The sequence below is a fragment of the Micromonas commoda genome, chromosome 10, assembly GCF_000090985.2.
Source record: "Micromonas commoda chromosome 10, complete sequence".
NCBI classification, from domain to species: domain Eukaryota; kingdom Viridiplantae; phylum Chlorophyta; class Mamiellophyceae; order Mamiellales; family Mamiellaceae; genus Micromonas; species Micromonas commoda.
The window spans coordinates 916,945-934,238 of record NC_013047.1 but is presented as its reverse complement, the minus strand read 5'-3'; the positions used below and the strand labels follow the sequence as shown (position 1 = coordinate 934,238).

Here is a 17,294-nt window from a genome sequence, read left to right as displayed (position 1 = left end):
AAATATACAAACGCAACCAGAAATAGGCGAGAAATTTCAAATCCGCCGAGTTTCAAAAACACTGGTTTCCTCGATCGAGACGAGGGTACCAGCCATCACTCACTCAGACGTGCGGACGAGCCTCTCGCACGTTCGTCTCCGTCGAATCTCAAGGCCGCTCACGCCGTTTGAGGACGCCCGAGATTGAGAGATGGCGCCGCCCGAGTGGAACTTCGGCCACGTCGCCGGCATCTGCGATGTCTCCTTCGTCGGCAGCGGCGACGAAGCGCTCCTCGTCACGTGCGGAGCGGACAACGCGGTGACCGTGAGGAACCCGGAGACACTGGAGATCGAGGAGAGCTTCACCGAGGAGCACGACGATGCCGTCAACGTGCTCGCCGTGAGCCCTGACGGCGCCAAGTTCGCCACCGGGTCCGACGACAACTCCGTCAAGCTCTTCAACTTCGCGGGCGCAAGCCGCGAGTTTGAATCCAACGTGGTGCGCTTCACCCTCCCCGTGCGCGCGCTGGCGTGGAGCGCCGACGGTACCTTCCTCGCCGCAGGTGGCGAGGACAACGCGGTCAAGGTGGTCAAGATGGACGACAAGTCCGTGGCCCTCGACCTCGCCACCAGGTCCAAGTGCGTCAAGTCCCTCGCGTTCGATCCCAAGGGAGACTTCCTCGGCGCCGTCGACGACGCCGGCGTCCTCACCGTGTGGGCGCTCAAGGCGATCGCCGCCGGCGATGACGACGACGCGGACATGTCCGACGGCGATGACGACGGCAAGAAAGGGTCGACGGAGCCCGGCGAGATCGTCCTCGCCGCCACCGTCGCGCCCATGACCGAGCCGGATTCGTGCGAGGTGAACCGCGCGTGCTGGAGACCGGACGGCGCCGTGATCGCGGTGCCCGGCCGCGAGCACGACGTCACCTTCTTCGCGCGCGGTACCTGGACCGAGCTCGAGAACCACAGGCTGATCGCCGAGGACGGGAGCGAGGGCAAGGGCCACGGCGAGAACGTGGTGCTCGCGCAGTGGTCGCCCAACGGCAAGTACCTGCTCACCTCCGCCAAGGACCACACCGTGTGCGTTTGGGATGTCAAGGAGAGGAAGGTCATCAACTTCATCAAGCACGAGTCCACGGTGTGCGGTGCGTGCTGGCGCCAGACCGGTAACGCGGTGGCGCTCGTGGACGGCGACGGGCAGTGGACCCTGTGGAAGAACCCGGTGCCCCCGTCGGGTTACACCGGGCCCACCGCGCAGGTTGACGCCGCGGAGCTCGACTTTTTCGAGGCCGAGGAGCCTCTCGCGCCCCTCGCGGGAGGCATGGGCGACGAAGACATGGACGGCGAAGATAACGTCGCGTCCGAGGACGAGGAAGACATGGGCGACATGGACGAGGAGCAGTACTACTCCGAGCTAGAGCGAAGGAAGAGGATGAAGAGGAAGCTCGCCAAGAGCGCCCAGGGTACCGCCGTCGCCGCCGCGCCCACGCCGCAGCCCCCGTTCCAGGTGGGATCGGTCCCTGCCAAGACTGCTAAGGATGATGCTGGGAACGACGCGAACGGCTCGACCCGTCGCTTCCTGTGCTACAACATGATTGGCTCCGTCGTGAGCACTGGTGAGCCCGGAGGTGATTTCAACTCGGTGGAGATGGCCTTCCACGACACCAGCCGTGGTGGTCGTATCCCCACCATCACCGACTACCACGGGTACTCCGTCGGATGCCTGGGTGAGCGGGGCTGTGCGCTCGCCTCTCCCGCCAAGCAGAGCGGCGGTTCTTCCGTCCTCTTCTATCGCCCCTACGAGTCCTGGACGCACAAGAGTGATTGGTCCGTCACTCTCCCCGTGGGTGAGGACGTGGTGTCCGTCGCGACCGGCAAGGACTGGGTCGCGGCGCTGACATCCGGCCGCATGCTTCGCGTCTTCTCGCACGCGGGCGCTCAGCGGCAGATGGTGCAGCTCGACGGTGCGCCCGTCACCGCCGCCGGCAAGGGCGACTCCCTCGTCGTCGCCTGGCACGCCTCGGCGCCGGCGCTCGTCCCCGACGCAGCCGATCCCAAGGTGCTTCGGGTCGAGCCGCGCATCGAGTTCGCCGAGTACGACGTGGCGAGCGGCGGTAAGGTGCTGAGCAAGGGTAGGATCCCGCTACCCCCCGGCGCGACCCTGACGTGGCTCGGTCACGTCGAGGACGGTAACGGCGCCATCGCGTTTGGCGCAAGCGACGGATGCGTTCGAGTCCGGACCTCCGAGTTTGGCGGCTCCTGGACTCCCGTGTTCAGGTCCCAGGATGCGAGGCAGCAGGAGGGCGAGCATCACTGGACCGTCGCCGTGTCCGTCGCGGAGAGCGCTCTCTACTGCGTCGTGGGTGGCAACGCCAACGGACCGGCGGTTCACCCCCGACCAGTCCTCACGCCCCTGCCGCTTGGCATGCCCGTGGCGCTGCCGGACTCCTCTTCCGGCGAGCTGGAGGACGCCGCGGCGCGCGCGCAGCTGTGCGTCGCCCTCGCCTCCGCGGCAGCCGCCGGGGATACCGCCGGGTTCAGGGACGACGTCGACCCCGCCGGCGCCGCCATGGACGCCCTCCGCGCCGCGCAGACCGAGGCGGACAAGGCCCTACTCCGACTCTTCCACGCCGCGTGCAAGGGCGAGAGGCCCGCGCGCGCCGCGGACGTCGCATCCGCGCTCAATCTCACCACGTCGATGCACGGCGCCCTTAAGCTCGCCAACGCCATGTCTCAAAACGTTCTCGCCGAGCGCGTCACCAACCTCATCGAGGCGAGCATGGCCGCCGCCGCGGCAGCGGCTGAGGTGGAGGCGGCGAGGGTCTACGGAGGCGCCGTCGAGCTCGACACGCCGGGGCAGGCGCCCCAGCAGCACTACTCGCAGCCCGCGGCGTACGTCGCGCCCTCCCAGGCGACGCAGCCGGAGAAGGATTCCAACCCTCTCGGCCGCCGCAGGTCCGTGGCGCCGGCGACTGACGAGAACGCGGACGCCCCCAAGGTTAGCGCCAAGGTCAAGGCTGGTTACGAGGCGAACGCCGCGCCGGCGAAGAAGGGCAGGGTGGCGAACCCCTTCGCGCGCGCTCGATGAGTTGGGGAGAGGGAGTCACCGATACTACCACAACACTCAGTGAAAACAATATTTTACACGAAACGCTATCTCCGGACGAAGCGGCTGACTAATACGCACAGCATCGACCGAACCCCACCCACTCCTCGTCTCCCCGTTTACTCCGAGGAACCACCGTCCTCCTGCTTCGCCGCAGCCTCGGCGAACGTGGACTTCTTCGCCTCGGACACCTTGGGCATGATCGACGCGGAATCCTTCTTATCGTCGTCGTACTTTTTGTCGAGATAGTACTCGATGCCAAGCCAATAGCCCGCGGTGAGCACGATGAACTGCCACACCTCGATGTCGCCGAACACCGGATCGGTAATGCTCAAAGCAGCGGCGGGCGCGGGCGCGAGGACTTGCGCGAGGCCAAGCGCGGCGACGCCACCGAGCACCGGAGCGACTTTCTTCATCGACTCGTTGTGAGATTTCCTCACCGGGGCCTGGCGAGCGGGCTTAGCCGCGGCGCACTTGACCGCGCGAGACCTGACGGACGAGCGGGGAGCGGTCGTGCGCGCGAGCATCGCGGAGGAGCACATCATGGCGGCCATTTTTCTCCAGGGTTACGTGCGTATCTAGAGCGACTGCTTGTGGCTATCGCTGAGAAGGATGTCGACGATGAAATTGTCTCGGGATCTTCGATTTTCCGGCTCTCTGATTGGCCGGCTCGATTCGGAGAGGAGATCGGCACCCACTGAGACTGTTTGCCCTGCCAAAAACGGAAAAAGTGAATTTCGTGAATTTCGCCCGTTGGAGTGGCGTTGGAACGAGCTGGCTGTCGAGGAGTTGTTCGAACGGGCACCGGGCTCCGTCGCCACACCGCGTCGACGACGCCGCATCGGGGCCGCACCTGGGATCGACGCTGCCTCGGACGCGATGGGTTTCTCGCCGGACACCAAGCAACCCAACAGGATGCTGCGGGAGTGGGAGGAGACGCACGCCAGGAAGGCGCACGAATCTCGCGTCAGGTCCGCTGTATCCACGCTCTCGGCGACGTTCAGCGGCGCCTCCGCGTCGCGACGCTCCCCGGTCAAACCTTGGCAAAAGGCATCGGCATCTCCCGAGCCTGTGGACCCGTCCACGCCGCTCGAGACGGCGCGGGCGGCGTACAGGGCGCGACCGACCTCCTCCGTCGGGAGCGCCAGGCCCGCCGGCTCGACCCCATCGCCCAGCGGTCGGGCGGGAACTCGACCCGCATCCGCGCTCGAGCGAGGCGCGGCGTCGTCCGCGGGGAGGACCCCGCCGTCCACCGGCGGTACGTCCACGTCGTCCGGTGACCGAGGAGGTAGGTCCACCGGGCGGTCCATCGCCGCGTACCTGAAGCGGCGCCAGGCGATGCGACAGAGGCAGAGGGAGGAGACGGAAGCGCACGGCGGTGAAGACGAGCGCGCGACGGGGGACGGGGACCACGGCGTCGCGGCGAACGCAACGCCGCCCGTGTCCCGCGGTCGATACGACGAGGAGGAGGAGGAGGAGGAGGAGGGCGTGAGGCGTCACATCATCTCCGACGTGCGTCGCGGCGGCGACCTCGCGGGTGAGCTCGCCAGGCTTTCGCTGGACGCGGGCGGCGCGCCCAGGGACGACGACGCCATGCTCACCGGCGTCTCGTCCTTCCTCGCGCCCTCGCCCATCGGTGTCCAGTCACCGGCGGTTGACGACGCGTTCGAGGCGTACGCCGCGTCCCTATCCGACCGCGACCCGGAGTCACCCGCGAATAGATCCCCGGCGGAGGCTGACACGCCGTCGCCGCTTCGCGCGTTCGGAGCCGCGTCGACGAGCCGAGGCGCGGGAACGTCCCGCACCGCGGCCTCATCGTACGCGCGAGACGAGTACGGAGACGTCGAAGACGACGGCGAGGAGGTGTTTGGACTGCGGGAGGAGGATCTGTCGCCGTTTAAGATGATCGCCCCGAGCGTCCTGCAGGCGGCGGCGGCGAACCACGCGAGGTCGCTGTCGCTGTCACGCGGGGGCTTTGGCGAGCTGGGTTCGATCACGGGGCCGATCGAGTCGCGCCGGTACGGCTGAGGCGTCTCGCCTCCTCATTCTTTCTTACCATCATAGCCTGAGACATCCGCCGGATGCAGTTTCTCGAATAGTAAACTCGATGAGAATCTCGTTGCGTAAACGGACATCTGGGGTGAACGCGCTTTGCTTGGACTGCTGGACCGCGTAACGAACGCCGCCGTTGGTCCAAAGGTTTGGTCGCGAAAAGTTCATAGGCCGAAGCGCGGGGACACTACCCACGCGAGCCGCGAATCACAATCGCGCACCTCTGCATCGAGCCGGGAAGGTCTCGTCGCGCCAGGTAATCCCAGGTGCACTGCAGTCGCGGTCGGGTCCCTCCGAACGACTGGTACCCACATCAGGGTTGTGGAAAAACGTGCCCGACGCGATGAACGCGCTCGTGCGCACGTCCGTGTCCCTCGCCGGCCTCGCGCTTCCCGTCGCGTCCTCGATTGGATCTCAACGTCATGCGATGGTCGCCGTGCCCCTCTCGCCGGCCTCGCGCCGCGGATGCACCTCGGTGCGTCGCACCGGCACCGCCGCCGTGCTCCGTCGCGATAACGCGCTTTCCTTTGGACCTCTCTCGCGCCTCCATCGCCGCGTGGCTTCGGTCATCGCGCGCGCCGCGGGTGATGCCGAGGAGAGCATAAGTGAATCCTCGGCGGTGACTGTGGACACGGCGGGTGCTCCCGGGGTGTGGTACGGCAGAGCGCTGCTCATCTTCGTGGCGGCGGCGTACGGGTCGCTCTCCGTCGCGTTCAAGTACGTGTACAGCCTGCCCGGCCCCCCGTCGGCGGGTACCATCGGCGCCGTCAGGGGCGTCATCGCGGCGCTCTGCTTCATTCCCATGATCATGAACGCTAAAAAAGGCGAGCTGGAGGCGGGTTCGATGAACATCAACACGGAGGAGGGCAAGAAGAAGTTCTGGCTCGCCGCTGGTGAGCTGGCGCTCTGGAACCTCCTGGCACAGGGGTGCTGCAACGTGGCGCTGCTGTTCACCGACGCCACCAGGGTATCCTTTCTTACCCAGGCATCCATCGCGTTCACCCCCGTGCTGTGCGTGATGATCGGCGATAGGGTGGCGGGCATCACCTGGGTCGGTTGCCTCCTCGCGCTCGCGGGTGTCGTCGCCCTCGGCTTCGACGGCGGCGGGTCGGCTGCGGCGGCGGCTCAGTCCATCGGTCTCAACCTGGGCGACATCATCGCGCTCATCGGCGCGGCCGCGTACTCCCTCTACATCTTCCGCATCGGCGCGTTCGCCAAGATGAAGCTCCCGGGTAACCTGACGCAGGCGTGGAAGACGGTCATCCTCGCCGTGCTCTACTGCGTGTGGGCGGCGGCGGATGCGATCAAGTACGCCACGGCGGCTCCCGGAACCGTCGCGGCGCCGTGGGCGGGCTGGACGAACCCCTTGGCGTGGGCGGTGCTCGCCTTCACCGCGATCGTGCCGGGCTACCTCGCGGACGTTTGTCAGGCCAAGGGTCAGGAGAGCGTGAGCGCGAGCGAGTCGCAGGTGCTGCTGGCTGGCGAGCCCCTGTTCGCAGCCGTGTTTGGGTTGGTTCTCCTTGGAGAGACGTTGGGTTTCATGGGCCTCGTCGGGGGAGCAGGTCTCGTGGTGGGTGCCATCTTGTGTGGTGTAGACGACGGGTCGGGGAAGTCGGATTGAAGTCTTTGGATGGAGTGAGGGGCTAGGTATTAACTGTGGATTGCGTTGTGGGCCTTTGGGCGTGTATAAGTAGCGACTTTTAGTGCTGTGGACGTGACAAAGTTGTCTGAAACCACGATGTTAGCTCAGACTCACTTGCGATGGCGTCGACGAGGGCGGCGATTAAGAACCAGGGCACGCGCATGTGGTCCGCCGCCAACCTGGCGGAGCTGGTGGTGTGGTTCGTGTGGTTGCTGCACAGCGAGTTCATCGCCCGATTTCAAAGGCGGCGACCTGTGGAACGGCGCGTACCCGCGTGGCTGGGCGAGTGCGATGATGACGGGCGTCGACCCGCGGCGATCGTCACTGGTGCCGGCTCGGGCATCGGACGCGCCGTCGCCGTCCAGCTCGCGCGCATGGGAGCTGGCGCGCTGGTCATCGCGTGCCGCACACTTGCAGAGGCGAGCGCCGTCACGGATGAAATCCGCGCAGCCGCGCCCGAGGATGTCGTTCTCAAGCCCGTGGGGGTAGACCTCAGGGATCCGGCGCAGATCGTCGCGATGTGCGAGGACATCAGGGTCGACAAGAGCCTTCACGTGAGGTTGGTGGTGCACTGCGCGGGCGTGTTCTGCGCGTCGTGGAGGAGAACGGAGTGGGGCGAGGAGGAGACGGCGGCGGTGAACGCGGTGGCGGGGCCGAGGATACTACGTGGACTCGGGGTGAAGGGCATTCGATTCGTCGCGGTGGGTTCCTTCACGCACCGCGCGACGTCGTCCGCCAGGATCCGACGATGGATGGCCGCGGTGCACACCACCAACATAAGACCGCCGCTCACCCCCGCCGCGGCGTACTCGTGCTCGAAGACCGCGGTGGTGGCGTACGCGTGGGGTGCGCGTCGAAGGTGGGGCGGCGACGGGTTCACCGCGTGCGTCGCCGACCCCGGGCTGGTGGACACGGCCATCAACCGCGAGTGGCCGGCGGCGCTGAGGGGGCTCTACTTGGCCGTCGCGAGGGTCACGGGTTTATTGACTGCATCGTCGACGGGCGCGGCGGCGGTGTTGCGCGCGTGTTTCGACGAGGAAGCGACGTACGTGTATGGCGCGAGGGGTGTTCAAATCCAACCGTCAGACACGGATCTGACGGCACGCGAGGAAGTGTTCAACCACCTGGAGGATCTAGCCGGCCCTCAGCCTCCGCCGAGATGGTGGACCGGGGAACATTAGACGATGACGGGCGATGCAGACACTGTCGTCGCAGTCAGATAGTAACCTAAAACTAGAGCTAGCTAGGAACGTAAGTCTCGTTTGAAGTTCCAACACGATGCAGACTCTCGGCAGTTTGGGTCGAATGGCCTGTCAAAGCACGCGCGGGCGAGGGGAGCGAGTGGTATCGTGACCCCGATCTCATCCAAGAGGTCAACCTGGATAGGGTCGTCATCGGGTCCGATTTTTGCCACCGGCACGGGACCGAGCTGACCATACGTTGGATCACCCCATGACCAGATATCGCCGCAATCGGTCATCAGCACGGTGTGATTGTTGCCCGCGGCGACCGAGACAACTCTGGGATATTTTTCGTCATCGGAGGGTCTCAGTCGCGGGTCAATCGATTCCCACATCATTCTGGTTCGCATCAGGGACATGCCCTCCCTGTGCAACGTCGGATCGTCGTCGTCGTTTTGATACAGCATGCGCGGATCACCCGCGCCGTCACCGACGCCCGCGATCCACACGCGCCCCTCTGAGTCGCACGCCACGGAGTGGCGCTCTCCTCCGGCTGCCGACACGAACCTAATATCGGGGGGATCGTTCAAGGGACCGTCGAAGTATCCGTCCACCACGACCGACGCGTCCAAAAGGTGCCAGTCAACCTGCACCCTGCCTGGATGGCACGCGCGCTGCCTCCACGTCCTCTCGTCTCCTTCCCTGAATCGACCGAGCTGATCGTGGCTGTCGTCTCCCCACGACCAGAGGTCTCCCCGCGCGGTGATCGCCAACCCGTGCGCGGCGCCGAACCAAACCCCGACGACCTTTCCGTAGTTTGGATCGGACATTGGCGTTACATTGGCGTTACATTGGCCGCTCGCGTCGGATGAACCGTCCGAGCCGTCGCCGTCGTCCTCGTCTTCGGTGTCGCTCATCGCGCCGGGGAACACGAACGGGGAGACCGATCGAGAATGAGGCGTGCTCGGAACCGAAACGGATCCCAGTGTACTCGGAGATTGATGAATCGGCACGAGCGCGACCCTCGTGGGCACGTCGCGGTTCATGTTGTCACCCAGCCCCAACTTACCAAACCTGCCGCATCCCCAGGTGTACATCGAGCCGCTCGCGGTGAACGCGGCGGACGTGTCCCCTGACGCGGCCACGCCGACCACCTTGTGACCAAACAGCTCGCTCACCTCCCTCGGTCTGGACCACTGCTCCCGCTCATCCGCGGCGGCTGCTGCGCCGATTGCCGGCGAGTTTGACCTCGGCGAACCCCCTCCCCGCGGACTCTCGCTGCGACGCCTGTCCCTCCTGGCCCTGCCCGGGGTACCCCCGCTACCTCCCGGGGACCCACCGAGCGACAGCCTGGACAGCGCGACGCTGTCACGGATAGATCCGTGACCGAGCTGCCCCTTGGCGTCCCCGCCCCACGTGTACACCCTGCCGCTCTCTGTCGCCGCGATGGCGTGAAGCGTCCCAACCGCGACTGAAACCACGCGCTGGCCCCCGAACGCGCCGCGCCTGGGAGGGGTCATCAGTCGCACGAGACCCGGGGTGTCGAACCGTTCCGACGATGACGTGCGACTCAGCGGCGGTCGACCGGAAGCGGATGCCGGGGAATCCGCGTCCGCGCTGCGGTTATACCACCCTATTTCCATGTCGATGCCGTCCTTGTTCCTCAGCACGGTCAGGGGTGACGACCCGACCCCGGCGGCGACGTTGAAGCACCGTCCCGCCGCCGCGGTGAGCGCGCGTCCAGTGCAGACGGGCCACAGTTCTCCCAATTTCGTCAGTTCGGTCGGGGCCTCCCCGTCGCGCTCTGTCGGCGCGCTCGACTCCCCGTCGACGACGGGCCCCCACACATGCACCGCCCCTCGCGCGTCCACGATGACGGTGGTGTCCTGCGCCGCCGTCATCGAGGGCAGGCCCGCGAGCTCGGCGTGTTCGGCGAAGCGTAGAAGTGAAAGCCAGGTCTCGTTCTCCCGTGGGGATCCCAGCCACGGGTAGCGCGCCGCGACCGCCTCGGCTGCGCCCGCCTCCACCAAGCTTAACCCGTCGTGGTGCATGCGCTCGCGGAACGCACGGCAGCTCGCGCCGAGCGAACGTAAGTCGCGCGAGTCAAGGCGAGACAGGACTCGCAGCGCAACATGCTCGGGGAGGTCCACGAGCGAGCTCATCGCGTTCTTCGAGCGGCGCTGACGCGCACGTCCGGCGAGGTGGACCTCTGACTGCCTCGGTCAAAAAGCGTGAGGTTAACGCCGGCAGGCGAGTCTGCGAGTGTGACACCTTGAGAGGATATTCCTGCTGTTTTCTTGTTGCCGGTGCAGCCGCGGAGTTTTGTCCCCTCGACGAAGCCGACTCGTCCAAGGAATTTGATTCGTAGAGTGCTCGCGCAGTCAGACTTCCTTGTCGTTCTGACTCACAACGAAAGACACACGCACGCCTGCACGCGCGAAGCCACCACCAACTCTCCCAACAACTGAACTTCTCACCGACATCTATGGCCCTCTCCCCTCTCGTCCGTGGCTCCAGCGACCTGTTCTTCCGCGATGCGTTCCGCGAGGCAGACGATGTGCGCACCCCTTCCCAGGCCTCTCACACTCCGATGCTTCCCCGATACACTAACAACAACGCTCCCTCACCGCGGTCCTTTCTCGTCAGTTCTTCGCCAACTTCTTCCCCGGAGGTGCCCTCGTCGCTAGTGGCGCGGGTCCAGTCGCGCACCCCAGCGGCTCCGTGGCCAAGATCATCGCCGTCGACGTCATCGTAAGTCACCCTTCCCTTGTCTTCGTCAACTTTCCACGCTCTTCTTGGTATCTTCCTGCCCCGATACGTCGTTGTTCGTTTCTCCACGTCCGAAGATAGAGTGATTTTTTCCATCTCTCGCGTCCAACCCCTTAATGACCTCTACACTTTCATTACCTGTAGGAGAACAAGGACGGATACACCCTCAAGGCCGACATGCCCGGCACCAAGAAGGAGAACATCAGCCTCGAAGTTGACGGTAACATCATCCGCATCGGCGTCAGTGAGGATGAGGGCGTAACCGAAGAGTCGGAATCACCTGATAAGAAATGGCACCGGTCCGAGAGGAGGGAGTTTCATTCGTTTCAGAGTCGCGCGCTCCGCATGCCCGAGAACACCGACTTCTCCAAGATTGAGTCCAAGTACGAGAACGGCACTCTGCAGATCGACGTCAAGAAGCAGCCGACGCCCAAGCACCCGGAGCCCAAGAAGATCTCCATCAAGTGACGCGGTGCATCAGCAATGCTTTGAGTTCCACGCCGCGCGACGCGCCACACGACAAAACGAGAGACGACGCAACGTTTTACGAAAGCTTTTTTGTCAATACCATGGAAATATCTACGAAATGTTTCGACAGGCGAGCCGTCGAACCCCCGAACGCACGCTCGCCCCTCTCCGCAAAACCCCCTCTTTGCCGTTTAGATGGCGCCGTATGCTCCGCCATCGGTTTTCCTCACCTTGGGCGTAAACCCGAGCCACGACCTGGGCAGGCAAGGACAGATTTCCTCCCTGACGTAACCCTGCCCTGGCACGCGGAGCGGCGCCTGCTCGTAGAAGATACCGCAAACCATGATGATCAGCACGGCCCAGAGGCCGTCCGAGGTGGTGTGCTTGTTCCAGATGAACCAGTTGACGAGCTCAGAGATGAACTTGTTGCACGTCGCCACCACGGAGACGGAGGTGGCGGACAGCGCCTCACGGATCCACATCGTCGCCACAGACATACCCAGACCCATGACGCAAGACGCCACCAGCAGGGTGATCGTCTTGGTGCTCCACTCGTTCTTTGCCTCACCCATCTGGAGCATCTCCTCGGCAAGCAGCATCTGCGCCATCGCGAGGGGCATGGACAGGATGTTGATGTTGTACGAACGAGACCAGTTGTTCAGCGGCACCTTCTCGATCGTGGTCTTCGCCACGAGACCCTCGGACACGGCGGCGACGAGGAACAGGCCGCAGAACATGTACGCCTTGACGGAGGCGTACGCGTCAACCTTGACGTACGCGGCGGCGCCAACCACGATGCCCACCAGCGCCAAGGAGGACTTCCAGTTGGGGAGCGCGCGACCGAGGAAGAGGTACTCGCACGCGCTGAAGAGTACGGGGGTCATTGACTTGACCGTGATGAAAGTCTCCAGCGGCGCGTACTTCATGACCTCCATGCCCGCGTACAGAAGCGCGAAGAAGGTGATGACGAGCGGCGTGTAGATTCCCGCGATCCTCCACGTCAGGGGCTCCACCTCCACCATGCCGGTGTAGTGCGCAAGGAGGAGCATCAACGTCGTGGCGGTGAACTGGCAGAAGAGAATAAAGTTAGGAAGCGGGATGAAGGTCACCACCACCTTGTTCACGACCGACAGCTGCGAGCCGATGGCGCAATAGACGAGGATGATGCCGAGAACCCGCGTGGACCTCCACAGGTAGGTGGCGGCGTTGTTGCTGTCCTCGTTGGTGTCGCCCATCCCTTCAACCTTGGCCTTCCCGTCGCTCATGTTTGCGTACGGTGCCGATGCCTCGTCCGCGCTCCGAAGATGTCCCGACGGGTCTTGCTGTGAGACTCGTCGTCTTCGAGAGTGGCCGCACGACGTCCCCGAACCGGTGATTTTGTAACAAAAAGGTGTTACAAACGAGCCCCGCCCAGCGGCCTGGAAAAAAAGAGCCGCTGCCGATCGACGTGGTTATGGGCCCAATTTGGTCGGTTGCAAAAGTGTGGTCGGGTCGCCAACGAATTTTCTCCGCGGTTGTGACCCTGATATACCGGGCGACCCTCGAGTCGACGCCCTCTCAAAGGCGCGCAGCTACGTGCCGCCACAAACTAGGGGATCTGTAAAGATGGTGCGTCACCTGCTCATGCGCGATCCCCCCATGCTGTCGCGTTTCGGGAGCGTCGCGCCCGTCGCAACGGCCGCGCGCGTCTCGCTTCGGCGACGATCGAGGGGTTTTCCACTGTCGTTTTAGGGCTTTCGCCAAATGGCCGCGAGTTGCTCCGTTCTCACCTCGCGACCGGCGCTGACGACCGTCCCCTTCCCCCACGCGTCTCAGGTGAACATTCCCAAGGCTAAGAAGAGCTTCTGCAAGAAGTGCAAGAAGCATGCGCCCCACAAGGTGACGCAGTACAAGACGGGCAAGGCCTCGCTGTACGCGCAGGGTGAGTCTCATCCCCGAGAATAAAATACGCACCGACGGGTGCCGGAACCCCGCCTCTGCCTCGAGGCGACCGACGCGAACTCCTCGACTGACTTTTCTTGATCCCGCCATCACAGGTAAGAGGCGTTATGACCGCAAGCAGAGCGGTTTCGGTGGTCAGACCAAGCCCGTGTTCCACAAGAAGGTGCGTGTCGTGGCCAGGGAAATCTCTGGTTTTTTTCTAGGGTTGGTGGGCTGGGGACGCGCGGGTCTCCCCGTGCTGATGCTGGCTCGCACGCGGCGAATCGAGCTCGATCTTGCCCCCCAGACCCAATCGTAGGCATCGAGTCTGCGTTCCGCCCGATATTTTGTCGCCAGTCCGCGCGGAGAAGACCCTCAGATGCTGACCAAAACCCCCCCTGCGCGCGCGTATTTCAACAGGCCAAGACCACCAAGAAGATTGTGCTCCGCCTCCAGTGCAACACCTGCAAGGCTGTGTGCATGCACCCCATCAAGCGCTGCAAGCACTTCGAGATCGGTGGTGACAAGAAGGGCAAGGGCGGTCTTTACCAGTAAACGTCGCACTTATTGCGCTTGCGTTCTAGTGGGGGTTTGACTTGATGAGAGTTTCCGTTTGTCGGGATGATGATTAGGAAGCTGCTTGTAATACCTTGAGTCTTGGGGTAACTTTTGAGCGTCTGTCGTTTCGTCCGCCTACTTGTTTTACATGCGCTAATTTATGCGGCGACTAGTCTAATCCAGGAATTCCGAGAGGGGCATCTTGATCAGCGCGGTGATGAGAGGCACCGGGCTCGTCTTGGTGGCGACGATGACTCGAATTTCGCCCGCACCCGCCGCCGGGTCCTTTTGCCTACACTTCACCGCGTCGATCCAGGGCAGACCCGGCAGAAGCGCGGGACACTGCATGATGACCTCCTCCAGATCGTACATGTCGACGTCGCTGGGAACCAGCAAGATTGGAACGTCGTACACGGGCTTAGTGCCGGTGTTGACGACGTGCACGCGAATCTTGAACAGCGGCCCGAGGCCCTGCACGGATGCCTGGATGCGCACCGTGACCCCCTCGAACGAGTCGTTCACCGGTGACTGACCGTCCTTCATCACCTTGACGTACGCGCGCGCGGTGTTGAGCCTCAGTTTTAGCAGATCCTTCTGGAACGCCTGGTGCATGTCCACCGCCTGCTCCCTCTCCCGCTGCGTCTGCTCCACGTACAGCTTCGTCTTCTTGGGCACGGCGAGGGGAATATCCTGCTCAGGGGGCGGACCGTTCTGCGACACCGCCTCCAGGTTCGCGAGCCGCGGCATGATCTTCACCTGCAGGCATCCCCCTTTTGTGCACAGAATCAGCGTGTTGTCCTCCCGTCCCATCCTGCCGAAGGACAGCCCCCTGACCGGCTCCATCATGTCAAACTTGCTCACCATGTGCTTCTCGTTGTACACCCTCAGCTCGTTGTTCGCCAGCGCCACGAGGAGGCAACGCACCGCCCGTGTCCTCGTCACCTCCATCGACTCAATGCACGTGATCTCCGCGGGAAGGTAAAGCGAGTACGCCTTCTTCCCCTTGGCGTGGTAGCAGTGAATCACCTGGTTCATGCACGCCACGTGGATCTGCTTAGCGGTCCTGACCAAGCCGCACGGCTGCGTCTCTAGCTCGATCACCACCGTGGACAGCTCGTCGTTCTTGATTGTGTACACCCGTCCGTCCCTGCACGCGACCACGATCCTGTAGTCCACGTCCAGCAGACCGGTGGACGCCACGAACACCGGCACCGAAGGGAGCCGCGTCGTCGTCTTCACCGCGCTGCCGTTTGCGTTGAGCACGTAGAGCTCCGCCGACTCGGTCCCGACGAAGAGGCACGACGTCGCGTCCCACTCGTCCATGTTCTTCTTGATGCTCCCCATGCACGTGATGGACGTGAAGTGCTGCAGCTGCTCCGGGGCCTGCGCGGCGCAGTACGCGGCCCTCAACTGCTCCACCTCGCCTGCGGCGCCATCCTCCATCGCGAGCAGGTCCAGGGACCTGGAGGTGAGGGAAACGCCCGCGTCCCTTATGTTGGCCAGTTCATCAAACGCTTCCTTCGGGCCGATCTGTCCGTCTCTCACCATCTTCCACACCTCGATCTCCTGCTCATCGACGGTCAGCGCCGGGAGCGTGAACTTGTAGTAGGGGCGTAGGTTGCGGTAGATGTACACGTGCGTCCCCGCCGCGATTGCCAGGGACGGTCGCTTGGGGGACTTGGGCTCCGCGGGGTAGAAGGTGCACACGGCCACGGGCGGTTCGAGCAGATCGTGCTCGGACGTTAGGCTGGTGCCGTTCCACACCTTCATCTTCTTCATCGCGGTCGCCACCACCAGCCTAAACTCTCCGTCTCCCGCGAGATCCGCGGTGCAGATGCATGAGCTGAAAGCGTCCGCGCCGGCCATCGGATCCTGCCACGCCTCCAACCACGCGGGCGTGTTCTTATCCTTGACCTGACGGGGAGGAGGCGCCTGCTGGGCCGCCTGCTGGGCCGCCTGCTGCTCGCGCATCGCGCGCTCGGCCTCCTGCTGCTGCACCCACTGCTGCTCCGCTATCTGACGCTCGCGCTCCTCGTCCGGGTAGTTGCTGTAGTTTGCGTGCTGGTACTCCGAGGTGGTGGGTGGGGCGCTCACGCCGGGGTACTGGCCCTGGTTCGACCTGGCCCGGCCATCGTTGTCGTATGCGTACACCATCCCCCCGTCCCCTGGATCTCTGCCGCTGCTTTCAAAACGGGAGTGTGGTTTGGTTGTGTTGCCGCTAATTCGGATTTCCTTCTTGTATGTGTAACAGTAAGAGTTTTACGGGGTTCGTCCGGATGTTGCTTGAGTGACCAAACAGTTCAGAATCGCGCAAAATAGGGTTAAACGGGCTCGCTGTCATCAACGAGCCGCTATTTTGCTGCGAGCTCTAGGGCAACTTCCAATCAGCGTCGCGCTTGGCGCGCGCAGCGATCGAGCGTCGATCGAATCATGCTTCGTCGCGTCATCACCGACGCCGCGCGCAGAGCCGCAGGTTCCTCGTCCACGGCCGACTCCGTCGCCGCTCGGTGGGTATCGTCCGCGCTGTGCGCGACGAGCGGCGAGGGAGCATCGTCGACGATCCGCCAGCCGTCGTCGCTGGCGACGTGGGTCAGGCACAAGCACGGCCGGTTGAACTCCAAGGGCTCGCGCCCGATCGGTGTGCCGGTCGCACCCACCCCGTATTTCGGCAACATGATCGTCGAACGCCTCCCCATGGTCGCGCCGCCTCCCGAGCCGTGGGAGGCTGAGTACCAGCAATGGTCCGACGAGCGCAGGCGGAAGTTCCTCAAGAAGCTGCCCGAGGGACTGGTCAACCCAAAAGCGGAGTTCGAGGAGCGGGATCAGGGGGAGGACTTCGAACCCGCGCCGAGGGAGACGGAGGCGGACAAGACCGGGGACCAGCGGACCATGCACCGGAGGCTGGACGAGTTCCTATTCCTCGTGGTGCAGAATGCAAAGACGGGGCAGTGGGGTTTCCCCAGGCGGGAGCACGTCGAGGGGGAGACGATGAGGGACGTGGCGCGTCAGGCGATGGAGGAGGCGGTGGGTGATTCCATAGAGACCTACCTGGTGGGTAACGCACCCCTGGGTCACTTCTACGAGGCCAAGACGGGAGCCGACGGCAAGGAGGGCGGCCAGGGGACCAACTTTTACCATCGAGCGCAGTGGCTGGATGGAACCCTCAAGCTGGAGTCCAGGTACAAGGACTACAAGTGGTTGACCAAGGTGCGCGCGCGCGTCTCCCGGCGTTTGTTTTCCCGAACCAGTTTCTCGCACGACGGCGCAGTCGACGGGAATGGAGATGACGAGACACAACTCAGTATTACTGGTCTTCTTTCCACCGAAGCTTACCTAATGGCGCTGAGTGACACTTACTCAAGCCTCTGGCCGGATCCATTTCCGTCTCACTGCCCGCCTCTCTCCTGGCTGTTTGCTCGATCGGAATCGTTATCGTTTTCGAGCTCGTCTCACCCATACTCTCGTCCACGTCGCAGGAGGAGCTCGGTGCACACTTCAACGAGGAGCACCACGAATTCATCAAGGCGATCTGCTGACCAGCGCGACGTCGTCAGCGCGCACGCGTATTAGATCTCGCTAATAGAACTTGGCTTAGTTTGTGAATGGATGTTTTTCA

General features: G+C 63.8%; 11 protein-coding genes across 11 annotated transcripts; 7 read left to right on the top strand and 4 right to left on the bottom strand.

Annotated features, from left to right (window-relative positions):
- Positions 1-190: 190 nt before the first annotated feature.
- MICPUN_62102 (hypothetical protein) lies at positions 191-3,145 on the top strand (the record flags this gene model as incomplete). Its single annotated transcript, XM_002508806.1, has 1 exon — positions 191-3,145. The coding sequence occupies one exon, from the start codon at positions 191-193 to the stop codon at positions 3,068-3,070; it is 2,880 nt and encodes a 959-aa protein (XP_002508852.1). The 3' UTR covers positions 3,071-3,145.
- Positions 3,107-3,663, bottom strand: MICPUN_62101 (hypothetical protein). Its single transcript, XM_002508525.1, has one exon. The coding sequence runs from the start codon at positions 3,640-3,642 to the stop codon at positions 3,208-3,210; it is 435 nt and encodes a 144-aa protein (XP_002508571.1). The 5' UTR covers positions 3,643-3,663; the 3' UTR covers positions 3,107-3,207.
- A 304-nt stretch (positions 3,664-3,967) lies between these two features.
- On the top strand, positions 3,968-5,116 carry MICPUN_102812 (predicted protein; the record flags this gene model as incomplete). The annotated part of the gene is made up of 1 exon (XM_002508805.1): positions 3,968-5,116. One exon carries the CDS (start codon positions 3,968-3,970, stop codon positions 5,114-5,116), a length of 1,149 nt encoding a protein of 382 aa, XP_002508851.1.
- Positions 5,117-5,483: 367 nt separating this feature from the next.
- On the top strand, positions 5,484-6,761 carry MICPUN_62099 (Drug/Metabolite transporter superfamily; the record flags this gene model as incomplete). Its single annotated transcript, XM_002508804.1, has 1 exon — positions 5,484-6,761. One exon carries the CDS (start codon positions 5,484-5,486, stop codon positions 6,759-6,761), a length of 1,278 nt encoding a protein of 425 aa, XP_002508850.1.
- A 140-nt stretch (positions 6,762-6,901) lies between these two features.
- On the top strand, positions 6,902-7,963 carry MICPUN_62098 (predicted protein; the record flags this gene model as incomplete). Its single annotated transcript, XM_002508803.1, has 1 exon — positions 6,902-7,963. One exon carries the CDS (start codon positions 6,902-6,904, stop codon positions 7,961-7,963), a length of 1,062 nt encoding a protein of 353 aa, XP_002508849.1.
- Positions 7,964-8,025: 62 nt separating this feature from the next.
- Positions 8,026-10,125, bottom strand: MICPUN_102810 (predicted protein; the record flags this gene model as incomplete). Its single annotated transcript, XM_002508524.1, has 1 exon — positions 8,026-10,125. One exon carries the CDS (start codon positions 10,123-10,125, stop codon positions 8,026-8,028), a length of 2,100 nt encoding a protein of 699 aa, XP_002508570.1.
- A 323-nt stretch (positions 10,126-10,448) lies between these two features.
- On the top strand, positions 10,449-11,200 carry MICPUN_62096 (predicted protein; the record flags this gene model as incomplete). The annotated part of the gene is made up of 2 exons (XM_002508802.1): positions 10,449-10,604; positions 10,877-11,200. The coding sequence occupies 2 exons, from the start codon at positions 10,449-10,451 to the stop codon at positions 11,198-11,200; spliced, it is 480 nt and encodes a 159-aa protein (XP_002508848.1).
- Positions 11,201-11,278: 78 nt separating this feature from the next.
- On the bottom strand, positions 11,279-12,537 carry MICPUN_109064 (Drug/Metabolite transporter superfamily). The gene has a single exon (XM_002508523.1). The coding sequence runs from the start codon at positions 12,463-12,465 to the stop codon at positions 11,392-11,394; it is 1,074 nt and encodes a 357-aa protein (XP_002508569.1). The 5' UTR covers positions 12,466-12,537; the 3' UTR covers positions 11,279-11,391.
- A 406-nt stretch (positions 12,538-12,943) lies between these two features.
- MICPUN_62094 (ribosomal protein L44) lies at positions 12,944-13,790 on the top strand (the record flags this gene model as incomplete). The annotated part of the gene is made up of 3 exons (XM_002508801.1): positions 12,944-13,121; positions 13,237-13,304; positions 13,541-13,790. 3 exons carry the CDS (start codon positions 12,944-12,946, stop codon positions 13,673-13,675), a joined length of 381 nt encoding a protein of 126 aa, XP_002508847.1. The 3' UTR covers positions 13,676-13,790.
- A 62-nt stretch (positions 13,791-13,852) lies between these two features.
- Positions 13,853-15,649, bottom strand: BBS1 (bardet-biedl syndrome 1; the record flags this gene model as incomplete). The annotated part of the gene is made up of 1 exon (XM_002508522.1): positions 13,853-15,649. The coding sequence occupies one exon, from the start codon at positions 15,647-15,649 to the stop codon at positions 13,853-13,855; it is 1,797 nt and encodes a 598-aa protein (XP_002508568.1).
- A 702-nt stretch (positions 15,650-16,351) lies between these two features.
- MICPUN_102807 (predicted protein) lies at positions 16,352-17,214 on the top strand (the record flags this gene model as incomplete). Its single annotated transcript, XM_002508800.1, has 2 exons — positions 16,352-16,885; positions 17,155-17,214. 2 exons carry the CDS (start codon positions 16,352-16,354, stop codon positions 17,212-17,214), a joined length of 594 nt encoding a protein of 197 aa, XP_002508846.1.
- Between the last annotated feature and the right edge of the window lie 80 nt (positions 17,215-17,294).

Coding starts and splice junctions, on each gene's coding strand:
- MICPUN_62101 (XM_002508525.1), bottom strand. CDS start 3,642: ATGGCCGCCATGATGTGCTCCTCCGCGATGCTCGCGCGCACGACCGCT.
- MICPUN_109064 (XM_002508523.1), bottom strand. CDS start 12,465: ATGAGCGACGGGAAGGCCAAGGTTGAAGGGATGGGCGACACCAACGAG.